The following is a 19,740-nucleotide window of genomic DNA, read 5'->3' on the forward strand; positions in this document are numbered from 1 at the left end:
ATGACGGAGATGACATTGCTTATTCTCCTGTCTCCCCCTCATGCATCTCACCCACAGCCTCCCGCCCACGCCTCAGTGTTCTAGCACACAGTTTAACACAAATACAGTCACAGCACAAGTGGACTCATTTACTAGAAAAAATGCAGGGATATAGCAATGACATAAGGATGAATATAGTTTGGGAATCAAGGAAAGTTTTGTCAAAATGGTACAGCGCCAATTTTAACTTATCTGATGTGTTCTGGTCATCATAGCTTTTATCGTTTGCATTTTAACTTTGCCCCATGTTCTGTGTCAGATGCCCTCTCCAATACCTTCTCATTCATTTATCTGAGCTGCAAGACAAAGTGTTGATTTAGTAGAGTTAGTTGAAAACCAAACCTCTTTTATTGATTTTATTGATATTCTGTGTTTTGTCATTGTACACACACAAGTTTTCTGTGCACCCATGGGACACTCTCATAAGTCTCCAAATGTGATAGTTATGGTTTAGCTTCTTGTTTTCTCTTAGGTTCCCCTATATGCTTCTCTGCCACAAATTTACATTATTTAGTTGTAAGAAAAATTGAACAAAAAATATATAGAAAGTCCTTTTCGAATGACATTTGAATTGTTGGTGACTTGGTGTGAGTTATGGTTATAATTTGGAAAAAAGAAAAATTGTGAAAGACTAAATTGTGTTCACTTAAAATAACAGAACAGATGCAGACTACATGTTTGTACAGAGTGAGCAGCATTGAGCCATCCATGAACTCCACATGACAGGTGGGCAGCCTAAACAGAGACATCTGATTGGACGGCACACCACATGTGCTCACACATGAGAACAAATAGAAATGTATTTAATACAAATTCAAACATAATTACCTATACAGTCCCTTGAGAAACAGGACATGTAAAGATTACGCTGGCCCCTCCTGTGTAGACCCTACTGTCAAACAAAGGGGAGAGGCCATAGAATAGGATTTGTTGTGTTGACAGGAGAGACGGATGTGCATTGAACTAGGCTATATGAGGCTGCTGTTGGAGGATTAAGTCTTCATAGATTAGAGCTTTTATGGCATCTATGAAAAAGCCTGTATAGTCTGCAGGGCGCTCTGGTAGAAAGCAGCAGGTTAGGGTCAGAACAAGAGAGAAGGCTCCCACACATTTAGCCCTATATTCAATACAATTCTGTTAAAGGAAAATATTACAACTATATAATAAATATTTGCAGCTTCTTGTTGAATTTTACAAATGATATTTTATAGATTTAGATCATAGCACATGTCATCAGCCTAGTATTAGGCCTAACCTTTGTTCAGTGAACAGCCGGGTTATAGCAGACTGTCAATAACAAGCATCTAATGATCCACTGCTGCTGCATAAACCCCTTTAATAGAAAAAGCCTCTATCTTTGTGCATCCTAATGTACCGCTATATTTGTTGTTCAGAGCAGAAACCTACTAGGCCTTGGATCATGTGGGCTATAGTCTAGTGCGTTGAGAAAAGTTATTCTAGTGTCCAGTTGTCCCTGGACATTGGGCCTATATGTTTTTGTCATGTGACGTGGGTTTGAATAATAGTGAGGATCTGAAGGGATTACAGGCGGCTGCTAATCTGCGCTGCACGGGCTGAGGTGCAGAGGTGGATGCAGAGGCGAGCGCAGAGGAGAGCACAGTGGAGCCGGAGACCGCGGGGAAAGAGCGCATGGAGCGAGGGAGAGCGGCGCGGACCGACAGCTGTGGGCCGTGCGGACATTTGATTTACCTCAGATTAGGCTGGATTTGCGCCAACCACGACTCAACGAGGCAGCGATGAATGCGCTCAAGCGGTGCACATGCTAACACGGCTAAACTCCCGCACTTCCACTGTTGGAGTCAAACTGTAGCCTAACGGTTTTCCAGAGAGAAGAAGCCAGACACTAACTTTTATTTTGCCTCTAGTGTGATGTGGCTATGGAAATTTGAGTGTTTCCTTCGTCTGTTTTTGGATATGGAGAAACTAGTCCCTGGATTCCAGATGATGTTAACAGTTAAACATTTTTGAGCACGAAAGATTGAATAACCATGGCTACCTGCGCGCGTGAGTATGGGCATAAATTTAGCAATGCACCATGGGATAGTAAGTAATCAACATTTGAATAACTACAATATTATTGACAGTTGCTTAATAAGAACATTGACAAAAGCCACAATTAAGACTAAACTAAATTATATAAAAAAATAATAATAATAAAAAAAAATCAAACGAGTATCCCATTACCAAAGCCATTACAATTAGAAGTAAACTAAATAATAATAATAATAATAATAATAATAATAATAATAATAATGATAATAATAATAATAACAATAATAAAAAAAACATATGAGTATACCATTACCAAAGCCATTACAATTAAAATTAAACTAAATTATAAAAAAAAAATCTAATGAGTATACCATTCTTCTTCCACCCATACATTATATTTAACTAGTAAATAAATAAAAAAAAACCCAACTAACTCTTAATTCCTTTCTTCTTTATGAGATGAAAACCAACTTGCTCATACATAAAATTAATTGAATGTATGAAAATTGAGTGTAAAATTGATCTAGAGTTGAGTAATAGCACACTTGATGGTATGGGTTATATAACACTATGCTATTTATGTCTTGGTATTATGATATTATAATTGTCATTACAAAGGATTTCAATACAATAGTAGGCCTACTTCAATTTGCTTACATATCTTACTCTTTATATGTAATCTGAGAGCAGCATGCACAAAACATCATTGTGGGATTGGTAAGGGACACACATGACTTGACAGTTTCTATCTTCTACATGAGCTGAGCCTGCTGCAGCCTTTGCCAGGCTGGGATAATGGAGAACTGTGTATATTGTAAACAGCAGTCTGAGTGCTCGTTAATAGTTCATTACTCCAGGTAGAGGCTGGGAAAGCATGCAGGGGAATACCAGGATGTTGGTGGAGGTTCCCAAAGGTGACTGTCTCAGCTGGAAGTGCAGTGGAGATATGAGCAAATGAATTGTCCCACACTGTAAAATACTCTTAATATATATCTGTTCACTGTAGCTTGTGGAATACTGCACAAATATATCAGTAAGGGTTTAAATGTTTTAAGGGGTCAATAATATTCGCGGATCTTTTTAATTCAGAGGTCAGCCAATCTTCTGTCAGTAAGAAGAATGTGGCTTGGTGGACAGTTCTGGGGAAGAAATTTAACTATTTTGTGTTAAATGACAATAATTAAGTCTATATTGAATATTTTCAGAATATTCTATTATAATGATACTGAAAACCATTTTGGGCATTACACATTTGCACACTATTGTATGCATTGATGTGCTATATTTATCGAAAGGGGCACTATGTAACTTTTCTGGTAGGAGGTATGGCACCTGCTTGTGTCCGTGGAGATGTTATAGCTTTGATTAGAATGCTCCACAGTATGACATTAAACTCATCTGTCTCCATGGAGAGAAGCCGGTGACACCAGTTACAGGTCAAATCTGTGGAGACGAGACCCAACTCACAACAAAATGCATGTTTTTTTCAAGATATTTTTGAGCAATAAAATGTGTGTAATGGAAAAGATATGTTTACCATACTGTGGAATATTCCAGGCAAAGCACTAACATCTCCATGGAGACAAGCAGGTGGCTACCCCCCACCAGAAAAGTTGCATAGTGATTAAGAATGTGTGTAACAGGCATGCTGCTGTATATTTATTTTTATATGTTATTGTATATAATTTAACCATAGTTTACATGTGTGCTTTTTCTTCTGCCAGGTGATGTGGGTATGCAACCTGTGCCGTAAACAGCAGGAAATCCTCACTAAATCAGGAGAATGGTTTTCGGGGACAGGGGTGCGGCCCGGGAGCCTGGGGGCCTTGAACGACCCGACCCTGGGAGGTGAGGCACAGCGGGACAGGAAGCTGCTTCGCTCCAGGTCCCAAGCTCCGCCCATCAACGCCAACACAGGCGCTCCAGACGGGACACTGCCTCCTGGTGTCATCACAGCCAAGGGGTCAGACAGCATGCCAGGGTCCCGCTCCCAAAGTGAACCGCCCAGGGAAAAGTAAGTGCTTCTATATAACCTGTGGGGGATTCGGCACCGGCAATATAATGTTTCTGTTAGTAAAAAATTATGGAATTAGCCTATTTTTTTCACAAACTTTTGGTTCTTTTTCAAGACAATAAGTTAGGAGATGTAATTACCTTACCTTGCTTGCTTTTTAATAATTGAGATTTTGAAAAATCTCGATTTTGAAATCGAGGATTATTATGAAACAAGTTTCTTACTGGCTTTCTTACTTGCAAAGCAGGGTTTTTGTGTAATTGTCATTAGATATCTACACAAATGTAATTGAAGGCAGTTTACAATTTCGTAAATAATAGCATAGGATAAAAATTAAAAAGTAAAGAGCATTCCCTGTTTGAGAGAGCAGTCAGTGTTGACTTTGAGTAAAATCGATTAAAATTGTCATCATCCAATGTGTGCAAAAAAAAGTCATTGTCCTTTAAATAACCAAAACATTTTGAAAAGAAGACAAAACAACATTTTAGACTACATTTTTGTGTAATATTCTTGACATGGGGTTTATTTTGGAGTTAATGTGGCCTTATGAAATTCAGACACATATGTTTGTGTAACACTGACAGAGACACTGCCTTGTGAGACAGCTTTTTGATCCCACTTGTGTGATACTAATTTGTGGTGTTATTTTGTAGGGCCAGACCAGTGTCCTTCCATGAACAGAATGGTAAAGGAGGGCTGGGCAGAGGAAGCGGCCGGCGGACAACGGGGAAGCTCCAGTCCCAGTCATCTCTGGATGAGCGTGGTGGTCCTGGAGAGCGCCGTATGGGGGAGGGGCGGAGGTTGGAGAAGATCCACTCTCAGGAATATGAGGACGGGACAGACGGCCTAGGACGTCTGGAGAGCCACCGCAGACACCCCGAGGAGGAGGACCCCAGAGAACGGCAGCGCAGAGAGGAGGAGTTTCAGAACCGTTACCGCAGTGACCCCAACCTGGCCCGCTACCCAGTAAAACCACAGAAGGAGGAGCAGGAAATGCGCATGCATGCCAAGGTCTCCAAGGTGCGCCACCAGCGCAGACACAGCGATCTGGCCATTAATGAGGTAGGGCTAGGGCCCAATGATGGAAAGGACTTGTCCAGGAGGGACTCTGAGCGTAAGGCTCCTATGGACAGGACCGTGGGTATGGGAGGGGTGGGGCCACCTGCAGGGGGCAGAGCAGGGTCCCAGCCCGGGGGTCTGGACTATGGCCCAAACAAAGGGCGACTGGACCCCAACACGGCACGGACACAGAGGGATAAAGGCGGGGACAATCTGCTGAGGAAGGACTCTCAGAGCTCAGATCAGTCCGAGTCCCTGCGGCCGCCCCCTCCACGCTCCTACAAGAGCAAACGGGACAAGAGACAGATGTCCATCAGCAGTTCAGAGGAGGAGGGTGGCTCCACACCCGAGTACACCAGCTGTGAGGACGTGGACATGGAGAGCGTCAGCGAGAAAGGTCAGTCACTTCACAGGGGCATGCCAGAGTTTCTCATGGTTTCACTTCTTAATATTCTGCATTTGCAAAAGAAATGATAAACTATCTCCTTTTTGAATTCCTGATTTCTAGAATTTTCTTGGAGTTTTTCTTGTGTCTGACCATGTGCAGTGCTGATGAGTGCAGAGCGTGTCATGTACCTCTATGTCAGTCTCAGGACAGTTCTCATTTATTTGGAGAGTCCCGGTGATTTAGGCCAGCAGATTTGTAGAATTAGGTCAGTGGCTCATGACTACGTAACACTTTACAAACAGCATCACCCCTCAGCATGCGAAAACTGAGCTGGGATGACTGCATGGCCACTCCATATATCCAATACATAAAGTTCAGATGTAATACATTAACTAATTTTTTGGTTCCAATATCCTAATACCTTAATATCCTTAATCCTTAAGTTTATGTAGTTTCTGAAGATACAGTTTTATTGTATTTTTTCTCTTTTTATTGTGCTAGTAGTAACATGTGTACAGTGATTCCAACACAAATAATGAATAAAACCTGCTGCTTTTACCTAACTGTGGAATTTCAACCGAAGATTTAGTTTTTCCTTCATTTTTGGAGGCTATTCAGATACCAGTATCATCTACCAGGTGACCACCTCCTTTGACAAAGATTGTGGTTCAAATATGTCATTTCTTCACACAGATGATTTGATACAATACACCATAGGGACTAATTTAGTTGCTGAGTTGATGTAATCCCAGGGGACAGTATTAGTAGAGTTCGTCACATACCTTGGGGTTGTGTTTTGATGTAGCTCAGTTAAGGCCCCAGTGTCCTGTAATATCTCCCACCGTGTTCATCCCAAACAGAAAGACCTAAATCAGCAGTTAAAGTGTGGACTCAGCACTTACCCTGTGGAGCTGCCTCTATGGGTTTTTTCATGTTAGATTAGAGGGACTAGCCATGTCCACTGAGATACTGTGTTTTCTCTATCATCACATCATTCCTAATGGCCCACCTGTCAGCATGCGCCCAGGGGATTTCTGCTAAATAATGAATGAACTATGAACAACTGTAAAATATAGAATAATGTAGGGCTGTCAGAAATATATTGACTGTAAACATGTGGAAATGTGTACAAATGTGATTCAGCCATCCAATGCAAACTCTCTAACCACAGCTGAGTTTTTTTTAAAATTTTTATTAGAAATTTAAATAATACAATATTTAATCCCAATACTGAACATTACCGTTACCCTTCTTTCCTGCAGGTGACTGGGACTGTCATCCACTAGATCCTACTGTATGGCATGTAAGTTAATACTTTATATACTTTAGTTTTTGTTTTGCTCATACACATAAATTAAATTCATGCACCACATAAATTACATTTGTTCACGATAAAATACGATGTCATGATTTCAGATTTCAAGAAAATTTAACAAAAAAGTCACCATAGTTTATTTGTTCAACCTGGAGAGACTCATCTGAAGCCAATATGTGTTAGAGTATAATGAGCATATAGATGTGAATTATAACCTCTCTCCCTTGTTTCTGAGCAGCACCCAGTCTCGTGGCAGCCGTCTAAAGAGGGTGACCACTTGATCGGACGCATCACGTTAAGTAAGAGGTCAGCTATGCCTCGAGAGGCAGGCTCCCTCCTCGGACTAAAGGTAGGAAAACTGTTCAGTGTTACTTGCAATGCTGTCATGAATGTGTCATTGAAAAAATGTCAGTAGTAAAAACATACATACATACACATAAGCCTAAACAAATACTTAGTCTCATTAGTAACTGTGATGAAGCAAGTCAATTATTCAACCCTCTACTGCTCAAATAGTATCATCCAACAAAAAAAAAATACTTGTATGCAAATAAAAGGTACACACAATAAAAATATTAAGCCCAAAAAGTATTGTTCATCTGAAATGTTTTGGAGTCAATATTGTTGTTATACCAATTTGTCAGTGTTATTTTAATGAATATTCTGTATTACATTTGTGTTTGTTTGGGTGCAGGTGGTTGGAGGTAAAATGACAGAGACAGGGAGACTAGGGGCCTTTATCACCAAAGTGAAAAAAGGAAGTCTTGCAGATGTTGTGGGGCACCTACGACCAGGTTTGTATCCATGAATATATAATACATTTTACACACAAGGCAGTTTTTCAGAAGTGCTGCACATAGTGAAATTAAATCAAACAACTTAACTTAAGACTATATAATAGAATAAACAGAATAAAAACAACAAGGTGAAACGATAAAATTTTGTAAGCATAAATAATAAAATCAATTAAAACTGCAAGCAGTGATAAAGGGCCCTTGTAACCCTTGTGATCGAGGTAGGGCATGCTTCAGTGGGAGGGCTGCCTCTTAGCCCTGGCTTGACATGCCATTCAATATTTCCGGTGTGGTTCCCATAGTGTGGTTCCCATAGACCAGACATGGGCAAACTATGGCCCGGGGGCGACACACGGCCCTTTGGGCTTATTAATCCGGCCCACCGAACGTGACCAAATTATATTAAAATGGGTAAGGGTAAACCTTGTTCAAAGTTTTTCTTATGTGTTTATTTTAACAGAAATTTAATAAATCAATTATTAATTTAATTAATCCATTTGGAAAATTTGTACCATGAGCCTTGCATATTCATGCTTTGCGACATACTGCAGGCCACATCTCTAATATAATATGTACATATATACATCCTGGCCCGGCCCCTCTGTCAAATTTTAGAACCCATTGTGGCCCGTGTGTCAAAAAGTTTGCCCACTTCTGCCATAGACTTTTTGCCGACGTCCTTTGTGGCTTAGGGTCTTGGGAATGCTTTATGTGCCTTCCAACTTTTATGTGCCTACAATGAAAAAATAAACTCCACCCCTCCTTTCTCATATTGCATTTTAATTTTCCAGAAGGTGCCACTGAGCCAGCCTACATTTCTCCCATTATGACTTTGCAGGGGGCGTTGGAAAGCTGCTTTTAAAGATAGAGGCTTAATTCACATATCATTATACCCAGATATTTAAAATACATAAATGCTACAGTGGGTCTGTCTGAATCTGACAAATTTTGCAAACGTTACAAAGATTGTTATACTTTGAAAATGGACGTTATGACCATCAATTTGAATGGGGCGCTATAGAGCCATCTTAAAAGTTAGAGCCTTAATTTGCACGACATTACGTCCAGCTCAGAAATGTGCATGCAAGCTTCATTGGGTCCACTAAAATCCAACAATGTTTGTTGAAAAATCACCACGCCCAACATTTTACTTAAAATGTAATTGATAACCTTTTATTGCAGATGGGTTCTTTGTCTTTTGGCCAAGTTTGAAGTGTTTTTGATGAAAACTGTTGGAGGGAATGTCAAAAGATTATGATGAGTGATTTTGTCAATCCTGGGTGTGATCCAATATGGCCGACGTCCTGTAGGGTTTAAGGGAGGGCCATAATATAATTTTTTACATGTCCTGACATGGCTTCTTTTTAATTTGTCTACGATGACATTTTCTGGGCCAGGCTCCCATTGGTGCAATGGAGATCGATTTTGAAGTGGCGCTACTGAGTCACCTTTCACTATTTTTTCTCGGGGTCTTCACTCAAAATTACAGTTTTTTACATTCACTGAACTCAGTTTTTTATACTACCGCATTTAATTGTCTATACCTTATTGTTTTTACTGCTTGATTTTTGCGATTTTCCTCAAAGTTATACAAATGCTATAGGACTCTTGCACGAGTGCGAGGCGGATGAGTCACTGACTCGCCCTCCTTGGATGTTCATGTTCAGGCTCAATAAAAGACAACAGATGACCACAGAACTCACACAGTGTTATAAGCCAGAGAAAGAAAGTGGGTCTTAAGACAAGACTTAAAACACTCCACCGTGGCACCGTTTTAATATGCATTTTATTTCACAGTACTCTAAAACTCATATTGTCAGTCAGAATAATAATTAAAGAGGAATAATATAGGGAAAATGCTACTCTGTGTGTGTTTTTATTTACAAACTCTGATTCCATGTGTTCAATATTTATTTCACAGAAACATTCAAGAATCGTATACATGTAAACATTTTGTCATTTTCCTGTAACTCTTTTGGTTTTGCTTTGCAGGTGACGAGGTGCTCCAGTGGAACGGCAAGTCGTTGCCTGGAGCAACCAAGAAAGAAGTTTACAACATTATCTTAGAGTCCAAGGCTGAACCTCAAGTGGAGATAGTTGTATCGAGGCCTATAGGGTAAGATGGACATTTAGCACGCTACCACTATTAACTATATATGTTTTCATCTGACTGTTACTTCTGTTATTTCTTTTTCTTTCAATTAAAAGATCGATCAACCGAATTATGTCCAAAAACGTCTTAAGAAAAGTATATAGAATCTCTCAGTAAGTAGAGCTGATTTAATTTGTGGAGTCTCTTTCCCAATATCTTTCAAATTACTCTACAGTTGGACCAACTGTCTTTGCCTCCTCCCCATACTATACTGTGTTTCAGTGATATGTATTGACCCTATTTTCCTAATGGTAAAGCTGTTGCCCTGTACCTGTCTTCAGTTTTTTTCCCAAAATGAAAATGTTTATTCAGAATACTTGTTTCAAAGATAAAAAAAATCCACTTAATATGAATGTATTTATTGTTTTACAGGGATATCCCTAGAATCCCAGAGTCATCACACCCACCACTAGAATCTAGTAAGTGAACGTCAGTATAAAACAACCTTCATGCCCAGTACATATTGAGTTACTATTTATTCATAGTTAGTTTGAAGCTTTAAATGAAGTTTACTTTGAGTAGCATGTGAATGTATATGTTTAGATCCATTCAGATTGATGAAAATTTAAGACTGTTGCCATAGCATTTAACAGCTCAAAATAAAATATATTTTTAATGGCCATTTTCCCTCAAATGGCACCATATAGCAAGAACCTGAAATCCATGAATAGTCACAATAATATTTTGTGCTAAATGAATGAATGAATTAAAGTAACTTTTTTTTTCTTAGCTGGCTCAAGTTCTTTTGAATCCCCAAAGATGGACCGTCCTTCGATATCAGTGATGTCCCCCACCAGTCCTGGGACTCTGCGAGACCTGCCTCTAGTACTGCCTGGACAACTTTCAGTATGGGCACTTAACAGACAGTAATATTTTTATTTTATATTTAATACTAATTTTCTACACTGACTCCTCTCTTTTGTGCAGGTAAAGTTATGGTACGACAAAGTAGGCCACCAGTTGATAGTCAATGTCCTTCAAGCCATAGACCTGCCTCCTCGACCCGATGGGCGGCCAAGAAACCCCTATGTCAAAATGTACTTCCTGCCCGATCGAAGGTAAGACACATAAGAGTACTGTTTATTTAAAATGTCTTTTGCTTAAAGGTGTACTATGTAGCTTTTCTAGTAAAGGATCCACCACCTGCTCGTCTTCATGGAGATTCCTTTTGCGTGAAATTCCACAATATGGTATCAAACTTGTCTATTTGAATTTTGCATTACAGGTGTTTTTATTGCTCAAAAATACATTGAAGTTGCATAGTGCATCTTTAAAGACAAGTAGGTGACCCCACTAAGTCAAGGTACAGGTCAGATATCAGGAAAGGCAAGCCCACCCACAATAAGAATGCTATATTTGAGCAATAAAAAACTCATGCAATTAAATAAATCCAAGACATGTACATAACCTTAATGCATTCAAGCCAAAAAAGTTATAAACTGCACCTGTATTTTTAAGCTTCCCGTACTGACAATGGGATATATTTAGATACCGTTTTATGAAGCCTCTGTAATATAATCTTCTTTGTTTTAGTGACAAAAGTAAAAGACGGACTAAAACAGTGAAGAAAAGTGCTGAGCCGAAGTGGAACCAGACCTTTATCTATTCCCACGTGCACAGACGGGACTTCAGAGAGCGCATGCTAGAGATCACTGTGTGGGACCAGCCACGAGTGCAAGAAGAGGAGAGCGAGTTCCTGGGAGAGGTTCATTTATTTTATGTTTAATTTATGTATTTATTTAGAGACAGTGAAAATCAATGAAATTCAACATTCAGCAAACCGATGAACTACAGCGGTGATGACAATGAAATAAGTTTGATGTGTTCTGCAAATCCATCTAGAGTTGAACATTGAAATTGAGTTGTGCACCCATTTGATTTAAAATGTATAAGGGATAGGTATATACAATTTTGTGTTGATGCTAAAATTCCAAAATCAATATTGATACTAAAGAAAAGACTCAATATTTGACACTGATTTCAATAATACAATGGTAATTTAAAAGTCCCATATTACACGTAATTGATCCTTGTGAGCTTTAAGACATGTTATAATATTATAAAAACATACATACACTACGTTCTAAATTATTATGCAAATGATATTTTTCTCCGATTTTACCAAATTGTCAATATAAATGACAGTCATCATAATTTTCAAGTCATCAACCTTTAGCGTACAATTCAAATGTTATTGAACAAACCTCCCAATGATAACAGTATTTTAAAAAAAATAAAAACTTAAAATGCATTGTTCCAAATTATTATGCACAACAGAGTTTCAAACCATGTTATTGTTGTAAAGAACTGAAAATGGTCATTTATTTATTCTTCAGTTAGAAGCATTAGCATATTACTGAAATAAAAAGCTATTTCAATCAAAACATCTTAACAGGTCAAGTTACATTTTAACATAGGACCCCTTATTTAACAGGACCTACACAATTCTTGCATCCACTGAACTTGTGGGTTTGTGGAGAGTTTCTGCTTGAATTTATTTAGAGGATATCACAATAGCCTCCCAGACCTGCTGTTTCACTGGAAAAAAAAAAAAAAAAAAAAAAAAAATGTTATGACACACACAATTTGCATAATAATTTGGAACACGGTGCACAGTGGTGTTTTGTTTCTTTCACATGTTTGAGTAACCCTTATTATTAGTTTGTCTGCATCTCCAAATCTCAAAATGCTCAGTTCCACCTTGTGATGTCATGAAGCAGTAGTTTTCAAGTTAATAGATACCTTTTACGTTTAATTTAGATTGTCAATTCCAGGGCTGAAATCATCTAAATGATTCTAGTGAAGGTGTATGGTGTTTAAAAACACAGTGGAGCACTTCCTGTATTACCACATGACACCACAAGGTGGAACAGAGTATTAACCATTTGAGAGACGGTTTGTGTGTTAAACATGTGTGAATGAAACAAAACACAGCACCAGGTATGTTTTTGATGAGGAAACAACATTATAGCATAGCTCATCAAATAACGTAATATGAGCCCTTTAAAAAGAGGAGGAAAACTTGTTGTTGAGAAGATATAATTTTCAACACAAATGGTATATAGGTCTAGACCAAAAAAATTGAGGAAATATCCAATTTATTTATTATTTTTCAGTATCCAGTATGTTCAACCAAGTCAAATTATTTCCATGGATCTCTTCTCCTCAGATCCTGATAGAGTTGGAGACTGCTTTGTTGGACGACACTCCACACTGGTACAAACTACAGACTCATGACGCATCCTCCATCCCTCTGCCTCAGCCCTCTCCTTATCTCCCACGGCGACACGTCCATGGAGACAGTCCCAGCAAGAAACTACAGAGTAAGAGACTGTATATGTGTGTTTGTGTGACTTTTGTCACACAAACACACATTTATAGTTATTATTTTCCTGCGTTTAGATTTACTATTTAAAATGTATTGGTATTTAGCAAATACAAAATATTTTCTTTTATTTTTTTAGGCTTATGTGGTAGGAACATAATATTAAAACAGTTGTTAAATGCATACATCCTATTGCATAATGGCCAATTATAACTTTGTTTAATCTTACCTTATTCTTACAGAATTCTCCACTTAAAGGTGCACTAACTTTCCCACTAAATGCTTGCCTCCATAGACATATTGTTTTGCCTGCAATGTTGTACAGTATGACATTGACCTTGGTGATCTTGCATTTATTTGATTACAGGTGTTTTATTGATACAAAAAAGACAACAAACTAAAACAAAAAAACACGTATTCACCTCTCGATAGATCTGATCTGTAACTTGGCCTGGTGGTGTCACTTGCTTGTTTCCAGGGAGATACATAAGTGGAACATTCCAGGCAAAGCAATAAGACCTCAATAAGATCAATAAGTTTCAGAAAAGTGACATAGTGCACCTTTAAATATTAATATGATTTTTGAAGTTGAACCGTAAAGATCTGTTAGAGTCTTCCATAGTTTCTGGTTTATCCATAGTTTTGAAGTGATAGTAATACTTTTAGGTTTTTAAGATTTACCAAGTTAGAAGTATCACATATTACCAATTGCTGTAATCCAGATGCTTTCATTCTTGTACAGCTGTTTGAGTCCTGTTCTGAACTTCTGTTCTTGTCTCAGCTCTTCTCCCTGTCTTCCCTGTCTTATGTGTGTGTCGTGTACAGGGTCCCATCGCATCATTGACACAGAGTTTGATGATGGTTTGGTAGTGCCTAAAGGTGGGTGGGGGGCATGGCCAGTGAACACTCGCTGTAGTAGCCTGTAGGCGTCCAGCACTGGGCGAGGATTCAAACCATTTCAACAGCAATGTGTTTGGACAGTGGCTCTCAAACTACTTATGGTGGGACTTAAAGTTATGGATTTTACTTCAGTCCTGTTTGAAAGGCCTTTTTGCCATATTTCAAAGTGCAAGTTCAGTAGCGTATAAGAGATTCCATATTTACAGATCTGTTTAGTCCAGGTTTAGATCATCTTGAGACCGGTTTTAATCTGGGATTAGTCCAGGTTTGATATTGTTATCATCTGCTCTTTCAAGTTCTAGTTTGGTCTGGTTTAGTTGTATTATATTATTATCTACAGTATGGCATATCCATCTTGCATTTATTCATTTACAGGTTCCTTTAGTGTATATATGCTGTAAGTATGTGTTGAACTGCTGTCTCTTGGCCAGGACTGCCTTGAAAAAAATATTTTTAATCTCAGATAGATTTTCCTAGTTAAATATGTTAAGTAAAATAAACATTGTTAAAAATATATATATCTTGATAAATATGCATTTTTAGTGTGAATGGGCTCACCTCTCCCTAAACCTGACCTGTACATTGGTGATCACCTGCTTGTCTCCATGGAGATAGATAAATTGAATGCTTTACTGTGGAACATTCCAGGCATCACATCTCCTTAGAAACAAGCAGGTGGTGAACCCTCCACCAATAAGTTTACTGTAGGTTCATTTTGTTGAGGTTTGGCCCCGGTTTTGTGTTCTGGCATTGTATGGGTTAAATCCTAGCTAAGCCCTTGTTCTATTCTTCTTTCATTTCCATTGTGGTTCTTGAAAAGTTTAAGAGTCACTGTTTCAGAACATGCTGCATATAAAATAATACAATTAAAGCTTGCTGAATCGGCAAAAGGCATACACCACAGAGCGGTGTAATTCATCACTGTGCCACTGAACTGCAGATGTGAAAATATGATTTGGTAAAAAACATTCTGCAGTTTCTCCTCTTCTGCTGGGCTTCCGTGACACCGAGCACCTGAGCATGTTAGAGCTGTAGTCACTCACCACCATTGACACACAGCCACATCTCTGCATGCTACAGTGGACACGATTAGATACAATAGTTAATTTGTTCATTTGAAATAGTCTTTTTAAAATTGTTTTATGTTTTCACTATTACTACCATTGTACATTCATTTATTTCACTCTATGCAACAAGTCCATTCAAACACAGATTTTTATCATTGTAAGTTGTTTTGGATTATATGACTATTTTATTTATTTATTATTTATGCTATTTATTTATTTTAGGACATCTGGTAGTAAAAATTAACCTAATTAATATAGGCTGTTCATGGATTTCAGCTTCCTGTTTATTGGTGACTTTTTGGGGACTTTTGGTCTCGAAAGATTAAACATTCTTTGGAACTGTTAATTGCTATGGCAATGATGCTAATTTTTCATTATTTCTGAAGCCCATGGATATATAGTCAGCTGCCCAAAAAGGTAATAAATGGGAAACATACCTCCACATACAACATTCTTTTACTTATTCTATTACTTTATGGCAATTTGGAACTGTAGATTTGTGTGTAGCTCTATCGGCCTTTCCCTATAAGAGTAAGATGACATTTTCACAAGATTCAAATTAAATGCTTTATTTAATTTGTCACATCTCTTATTTTCTTTCTTCATTGCAGAAACAGTTGCTCTAGCTGTAGCTTACAGTGTGGCACTAGCTTCCTTTAGCTAGTTTCTTTGTAAAACATCCTGGTGATGTTCTACACTTTCTGTAAGCTAAATACATCTGTAGCGAGTAGTACTGTGCTTAAAACTTAAATTTACATTTTACAAATGGACAGAGGTGGGTAGTACATTATTACAATTTTTCAAGTACATTTAACTTTCTAATAAAATTGTAATTCTTGAAGTAGTTTTAAGACAGCACTTTTACTCCTACTTGAGTAATATATTTTACAGTACTGTTACTTGACTATAAGTGACAAAAGCTTTATGTTGGCAATATAATTATGTGAACATTTGTGTATTTTAGGGTGGCCAGATGCCCTCTTTTTCCTGGACATGTCCTCGTTTTGGGACTCAAAAAAACGCCCAGGAGGAATTTCTAAATTATTCCAAAATGTTTAGGTTTTTGACTAAAGGAGGTTTGTGTGGGCCACTTTTCTTAGTAAAAGCCAAAGTTAAGTGAACACTGCCTTATATCTATCTGAACGGAGGACAGATATAAAACAATGTCCACCAGCAATCTGACCAGAACTGAAGAAGCAGCTTGGATGAGCAGCGAAACGTCTTCACTCCAAAAATGTTTTGTCCAGACAGATTCCACTTTGGCTTTTACTATGGATCAGACCTGGACGACTGAGGGATTACACAGACAGCCACTTTTCTTAGTTTAAGTGACAATCTTGGCTCATCTGGTCACAATCATGGATCTACAAGATCTTATTATACTTCCATAGAAACAGTCACCTGTGCTTCTCCAGCACTGTGCATCTAAACTCCACCTTTTTCCTCCTCACTCCTGTGCGCTCTCACAGCGAGGCGTCAGACTGCACCATATATCAGAAAATGCAGCACCTACATTTATTGAGCAGATTACAAAGACATATTAGCTACTGTGAAGAGTTTGGATGTCATAATGCTGTGATTCATGTTTCAAACTCAACACCACTTTTTATTTGATGAGAACTGACCTCATATTAGCGGAGATAAATTCATAAATCCCTGCTGAAAAAGTTTGTAACAATGCAAACTCAGACGTGCATAACCACAATGTGGACATGCTGCACAGGAATACTCTCACCTCTCAGTAGTATCTTGTAATAAATACAGGATAAAACGTGTTTAGATGTTCTGATAAAAACTTAAGCCTGTTGTGTTTGTGCTGCTCTGTCTGAAGCACAGACTGAAGCCTCCTGTCTGTGAGTGCACAAGAGCAGGGCTTTATCAGCAGGGGACAGGGGACATGAACTAGACACTGACACTAGGTTATATTATTGAGCTGTGGCTTTATAGACCTCTAAAATGCAATGAAATACAGCCAATTGCATTAAAGTTTGCCCAAAATTGCCCAGGAGAGGACCACAGACCCCCTGATACACATAATACCATACAGTTGCAATATTAAATTCAAACATCAACAGAAATTGCCAGTTGCAAAGTACAAATATGGCATTTTTTTTTGCTCCTGAACCAAGTGTCCTCCGTTTTGATAACCCCTGTCTGGTCACCCTAGTGTATTGATTGTACTGCTCCTTCAGATATGATTTAGTCCTTCGTGTTTTTAATTTTGAATCCTTCCAATTGTAAATTCCCAAATACTCCCCAAATATATTTTACTAAACTATTGTATTTTCTTTGACATTAAATCAAGTAACATTATTGTGTAGTAATGGTACTCTTACGTGAGGACAATATTTGATTACTCTACCCACCTCTGCAAACTGAGCACTAACGACTGGTTTTAAACATTTGCCTCCGTGTATCTGATAATATTTTTGTTAATATGTTTTTGTATGGGTGGTACAGGTCCCGAGCGTAACTCCAGAGATAGGGAGAGAGGCAGCACATTGGCCGTCCCGGAGCAACAGAGAGCGGTCCAGCATAGGTCCAGATCTGTGTCCCCTCACCGGGAGGACTCCTGCCGTTCTCGCTCACGCCCCGCCTATGTGCCCATGCAAAGGTAAAGGACTATTCATGTGTTTCAGCTTCCTGTTCTAGGCAACATTTTGAGAACTTTTCCCTACTCAAAATACTGGATATTTGTTGATCACTATGACAATGGTCCTAATTTTTCATCCTTCTGAAACCCATGGATAGTTGAGGCATAACCTAGTATTACTGGGGGCACAAATTAGTATTACTGCATCAGTATATTTTAATTATTTTAATTTAGTGAAAACTATTCTTATATTTGTGAGCTATTGTGATTTTCAGTCTTGTACGTCAATAAAGTTGGTCTAATCTAAAATTTATCCTACTTACCTAGCCTTCCTACTCCTCTATGTGAGCATGTGCTCATTGAATTGCTATCATTTAAAATCTAATAATTGTATTTATTTATTTATTTTTTTTCAACTTACATTTTGATATGTTTTTGGGGTGACGGGATTGATATAACGAGAAAATAAGCTAAAAATTGGCTGAAAGTGACAAGTGAGGTTTGAATCACACTTGACACTTTCAGCCACATCGCCAGCTCAAATGACAATATATGGTTAGATGACACAGGGATCAAATTAATACAAGTTTGTGTGTATTATTAGACTGGATATAGTAATTTTGGAGTAATTTACATGATAAACAATCTAGCTCCCATTACTATTCACACTAGACACACTCAACACACTAGAGCAGTATGTGTAATCTAATTGGTGGTGTTTATTATAGTAAATCAGTTAATCTCTTTATGGTTAAATCATTACAAAGTGAATCAGGGTTATAGCCTGTTTAGTAATAGTGTTAATTACTTCCCTGACAAATGTGTAAAGCAGCATTGATCTTATATGTCATAATAACTGATGCATGGGTGTAAAACTGGAGGGTCAGGAAAGGACAAAGAGTGGACCACGAGGACACTGAATGCAGATGTAGTTTTAAATTCAACTGGTCTAATATTGTAATTTTAAGAAACTAAGTTGTTTAATAGCAGCAATACTGGTTTATAGTTGAAAGACATTGGTAAGGTAAACAAGCCAGAGCAGAGCTGGAGGTAGAATTGCTGAAAATTTTAGATTCTCTTTGTTAAAGGGGATGTATCCATGTTGTCAGCAGCTCCAAATATGATGAGAATGAAATGAGATTACTGTGTGCTGCCTGCATATTACTGTAAAGTTTTTTTGTTTTTTTTTATCATTCATGAGCCAAGAAGTAAGGCTGATGCTCTTTTAGTATGCTGGTGTCATGACTGCTGTATTTAGCATTACCGTGACTGCAAAAGTCCGCTCTGAATCATGGTGAATTTTTAGGATGCTAGGAATGCATTAGCTAAGTGGGGTAAAAGTTTGAAGAGCTGCAAGTAATCTATTAATATGAACTAGGTCGATTTTTCACGTTTTTGAGAAAATTTAAATCTGGTACAGCACCTTTACACATCAGTAACCTATTGACATACAGAGTTACATTACAGTACCTCTAAGAACACAGAATATAACCTTACAGCCCACATAGAAGTTAAAGTTAATGTTCCTTTTTTTAAATCAGGAGCCTAGATGAGATCCACCAGAACCGCCACCCTTCTCACTCTCCGTCCCGCTACCACGAGTCCCACCTGGAGCACCAGCGATCGGGCGACTCAGACTACGAGTACTCAGAGGACAGGTAACAAACTGAAGCCTGAAGAGTTAGTTTATAATATAGAATTAAAATACAAAAGTGCATATGATAGTTTAGACTACTCATTTTACTAAAACATAATTAACATCATTATATTTAACATTTGGCTAATGATCTTACCTATTTTATAATTTTGAACATGGGCTACAGATGCGATATACCTAGAGGTATATACTCTAATTTACACAATAATTATGATTTGACAAATAAAAATACTTGGCAAAACCATTATTTTGTAAAATAAATGTTTAAACTGACAGAAAATTGGGGTCCTTGCGCATAAATTGTACTCCTGTATTTCTCAATGTTTTGTTTTCAACTTTTCTTCACAAACACTGCAATAATTAGAAAAACATGAAAACCTGTCATATGCACTTAAACAACAGGTCTTGTTTCGATTTATTATTT

General features: G+C 38.0%; 2 protein-coding genes across 3 annotated transcripts in view; one reads left to right on the top strand and one right to left on the bottom strand.

The window, feature by feature from the left end:
- LOC117371522 (ras and Rab interactor 2-like) overlaps positions 1-19,740 on the bottom strand; it is a 268,922-nt gene that overhangs the window by 29,946 nt on the left and 219,236 nt on the right. The gene's annotated exons all lie outside the window — the stretch shown is intronic.
- Positions 1-19,740, top strand: part of rims1b (regulating synaptic membrane exocytosis 1b) — a 68,781-nt gene that overhangs the window by 26,861 nt on the left and 22,180 nt on the right. The window contains exons 3-16 of one of the 2 annotated variants that reach the window (XM_055224903.1): positions 3,777-4,066; positions 4,720-5,522; positions 6,776-6,816; positions 7,067-7,177; positions 7,523-7,622; positions 9,615-9,738; positions 9,831-9,887; positions 10,147-10,193; positions 10,505-10,620; positions 10,702-10,832; positions 11,308-11,479; positions 12,944-13,097; positions 17,527-17,680; positions 19,201-19,317. In XM_055224903.1, the coding sequence (XP_055080878.1) occupies positions 3,777-4,066; positions 4,720-5,522; positions 6,776-6,816; positions 7,067-7,177; positions 7,523-7,622; positions 9,615-9,738; positions 9,831-9,887; positions 10,147-10,193; positions 10,505-10,620; positions 10,702-10,832; positions 11,308-11,479; positions 12,944-13,097; positions 17,527-17,680; positions 19,201-19,317 (2,417 nt within the window). The remainder of the gene's footprint in view (positions 1-3,776; positions 4,067-4,719; positions 5,523-6,775; positions 6,817-7,066; positions 7,178-7,522; positions 7,623-9,614; positions 9,739-9,830; positions 9,888-10,146; positions 10,194-10,504; positions 10,621-10,701; positions 10,833-11,307; positions 11,480-12,943; positions 13,098-17,526; positions 17,681-19,200; positions 19,318-19,740) is intronic. The other variant, XM_055224912.1, reaches the window with a different exon arrangement.

This window comes from Periophthalmus magnuspinnatus, chromosome 1 (genome assembly GCF_009829125.3).
Source record: "Periophthalmus magnuspinnatus isolate fPerMag1 chromosome 1, fPerMag1.2.pri, whole genome shotgun sequence".
NCBI classification, from domain to species: Eukaryota; Metazoa; Chordata; class Actinopteri; order Gobiiformes; family Gobiidae; genus Periophthalmus; species Periophthalmus magnuspinnatus.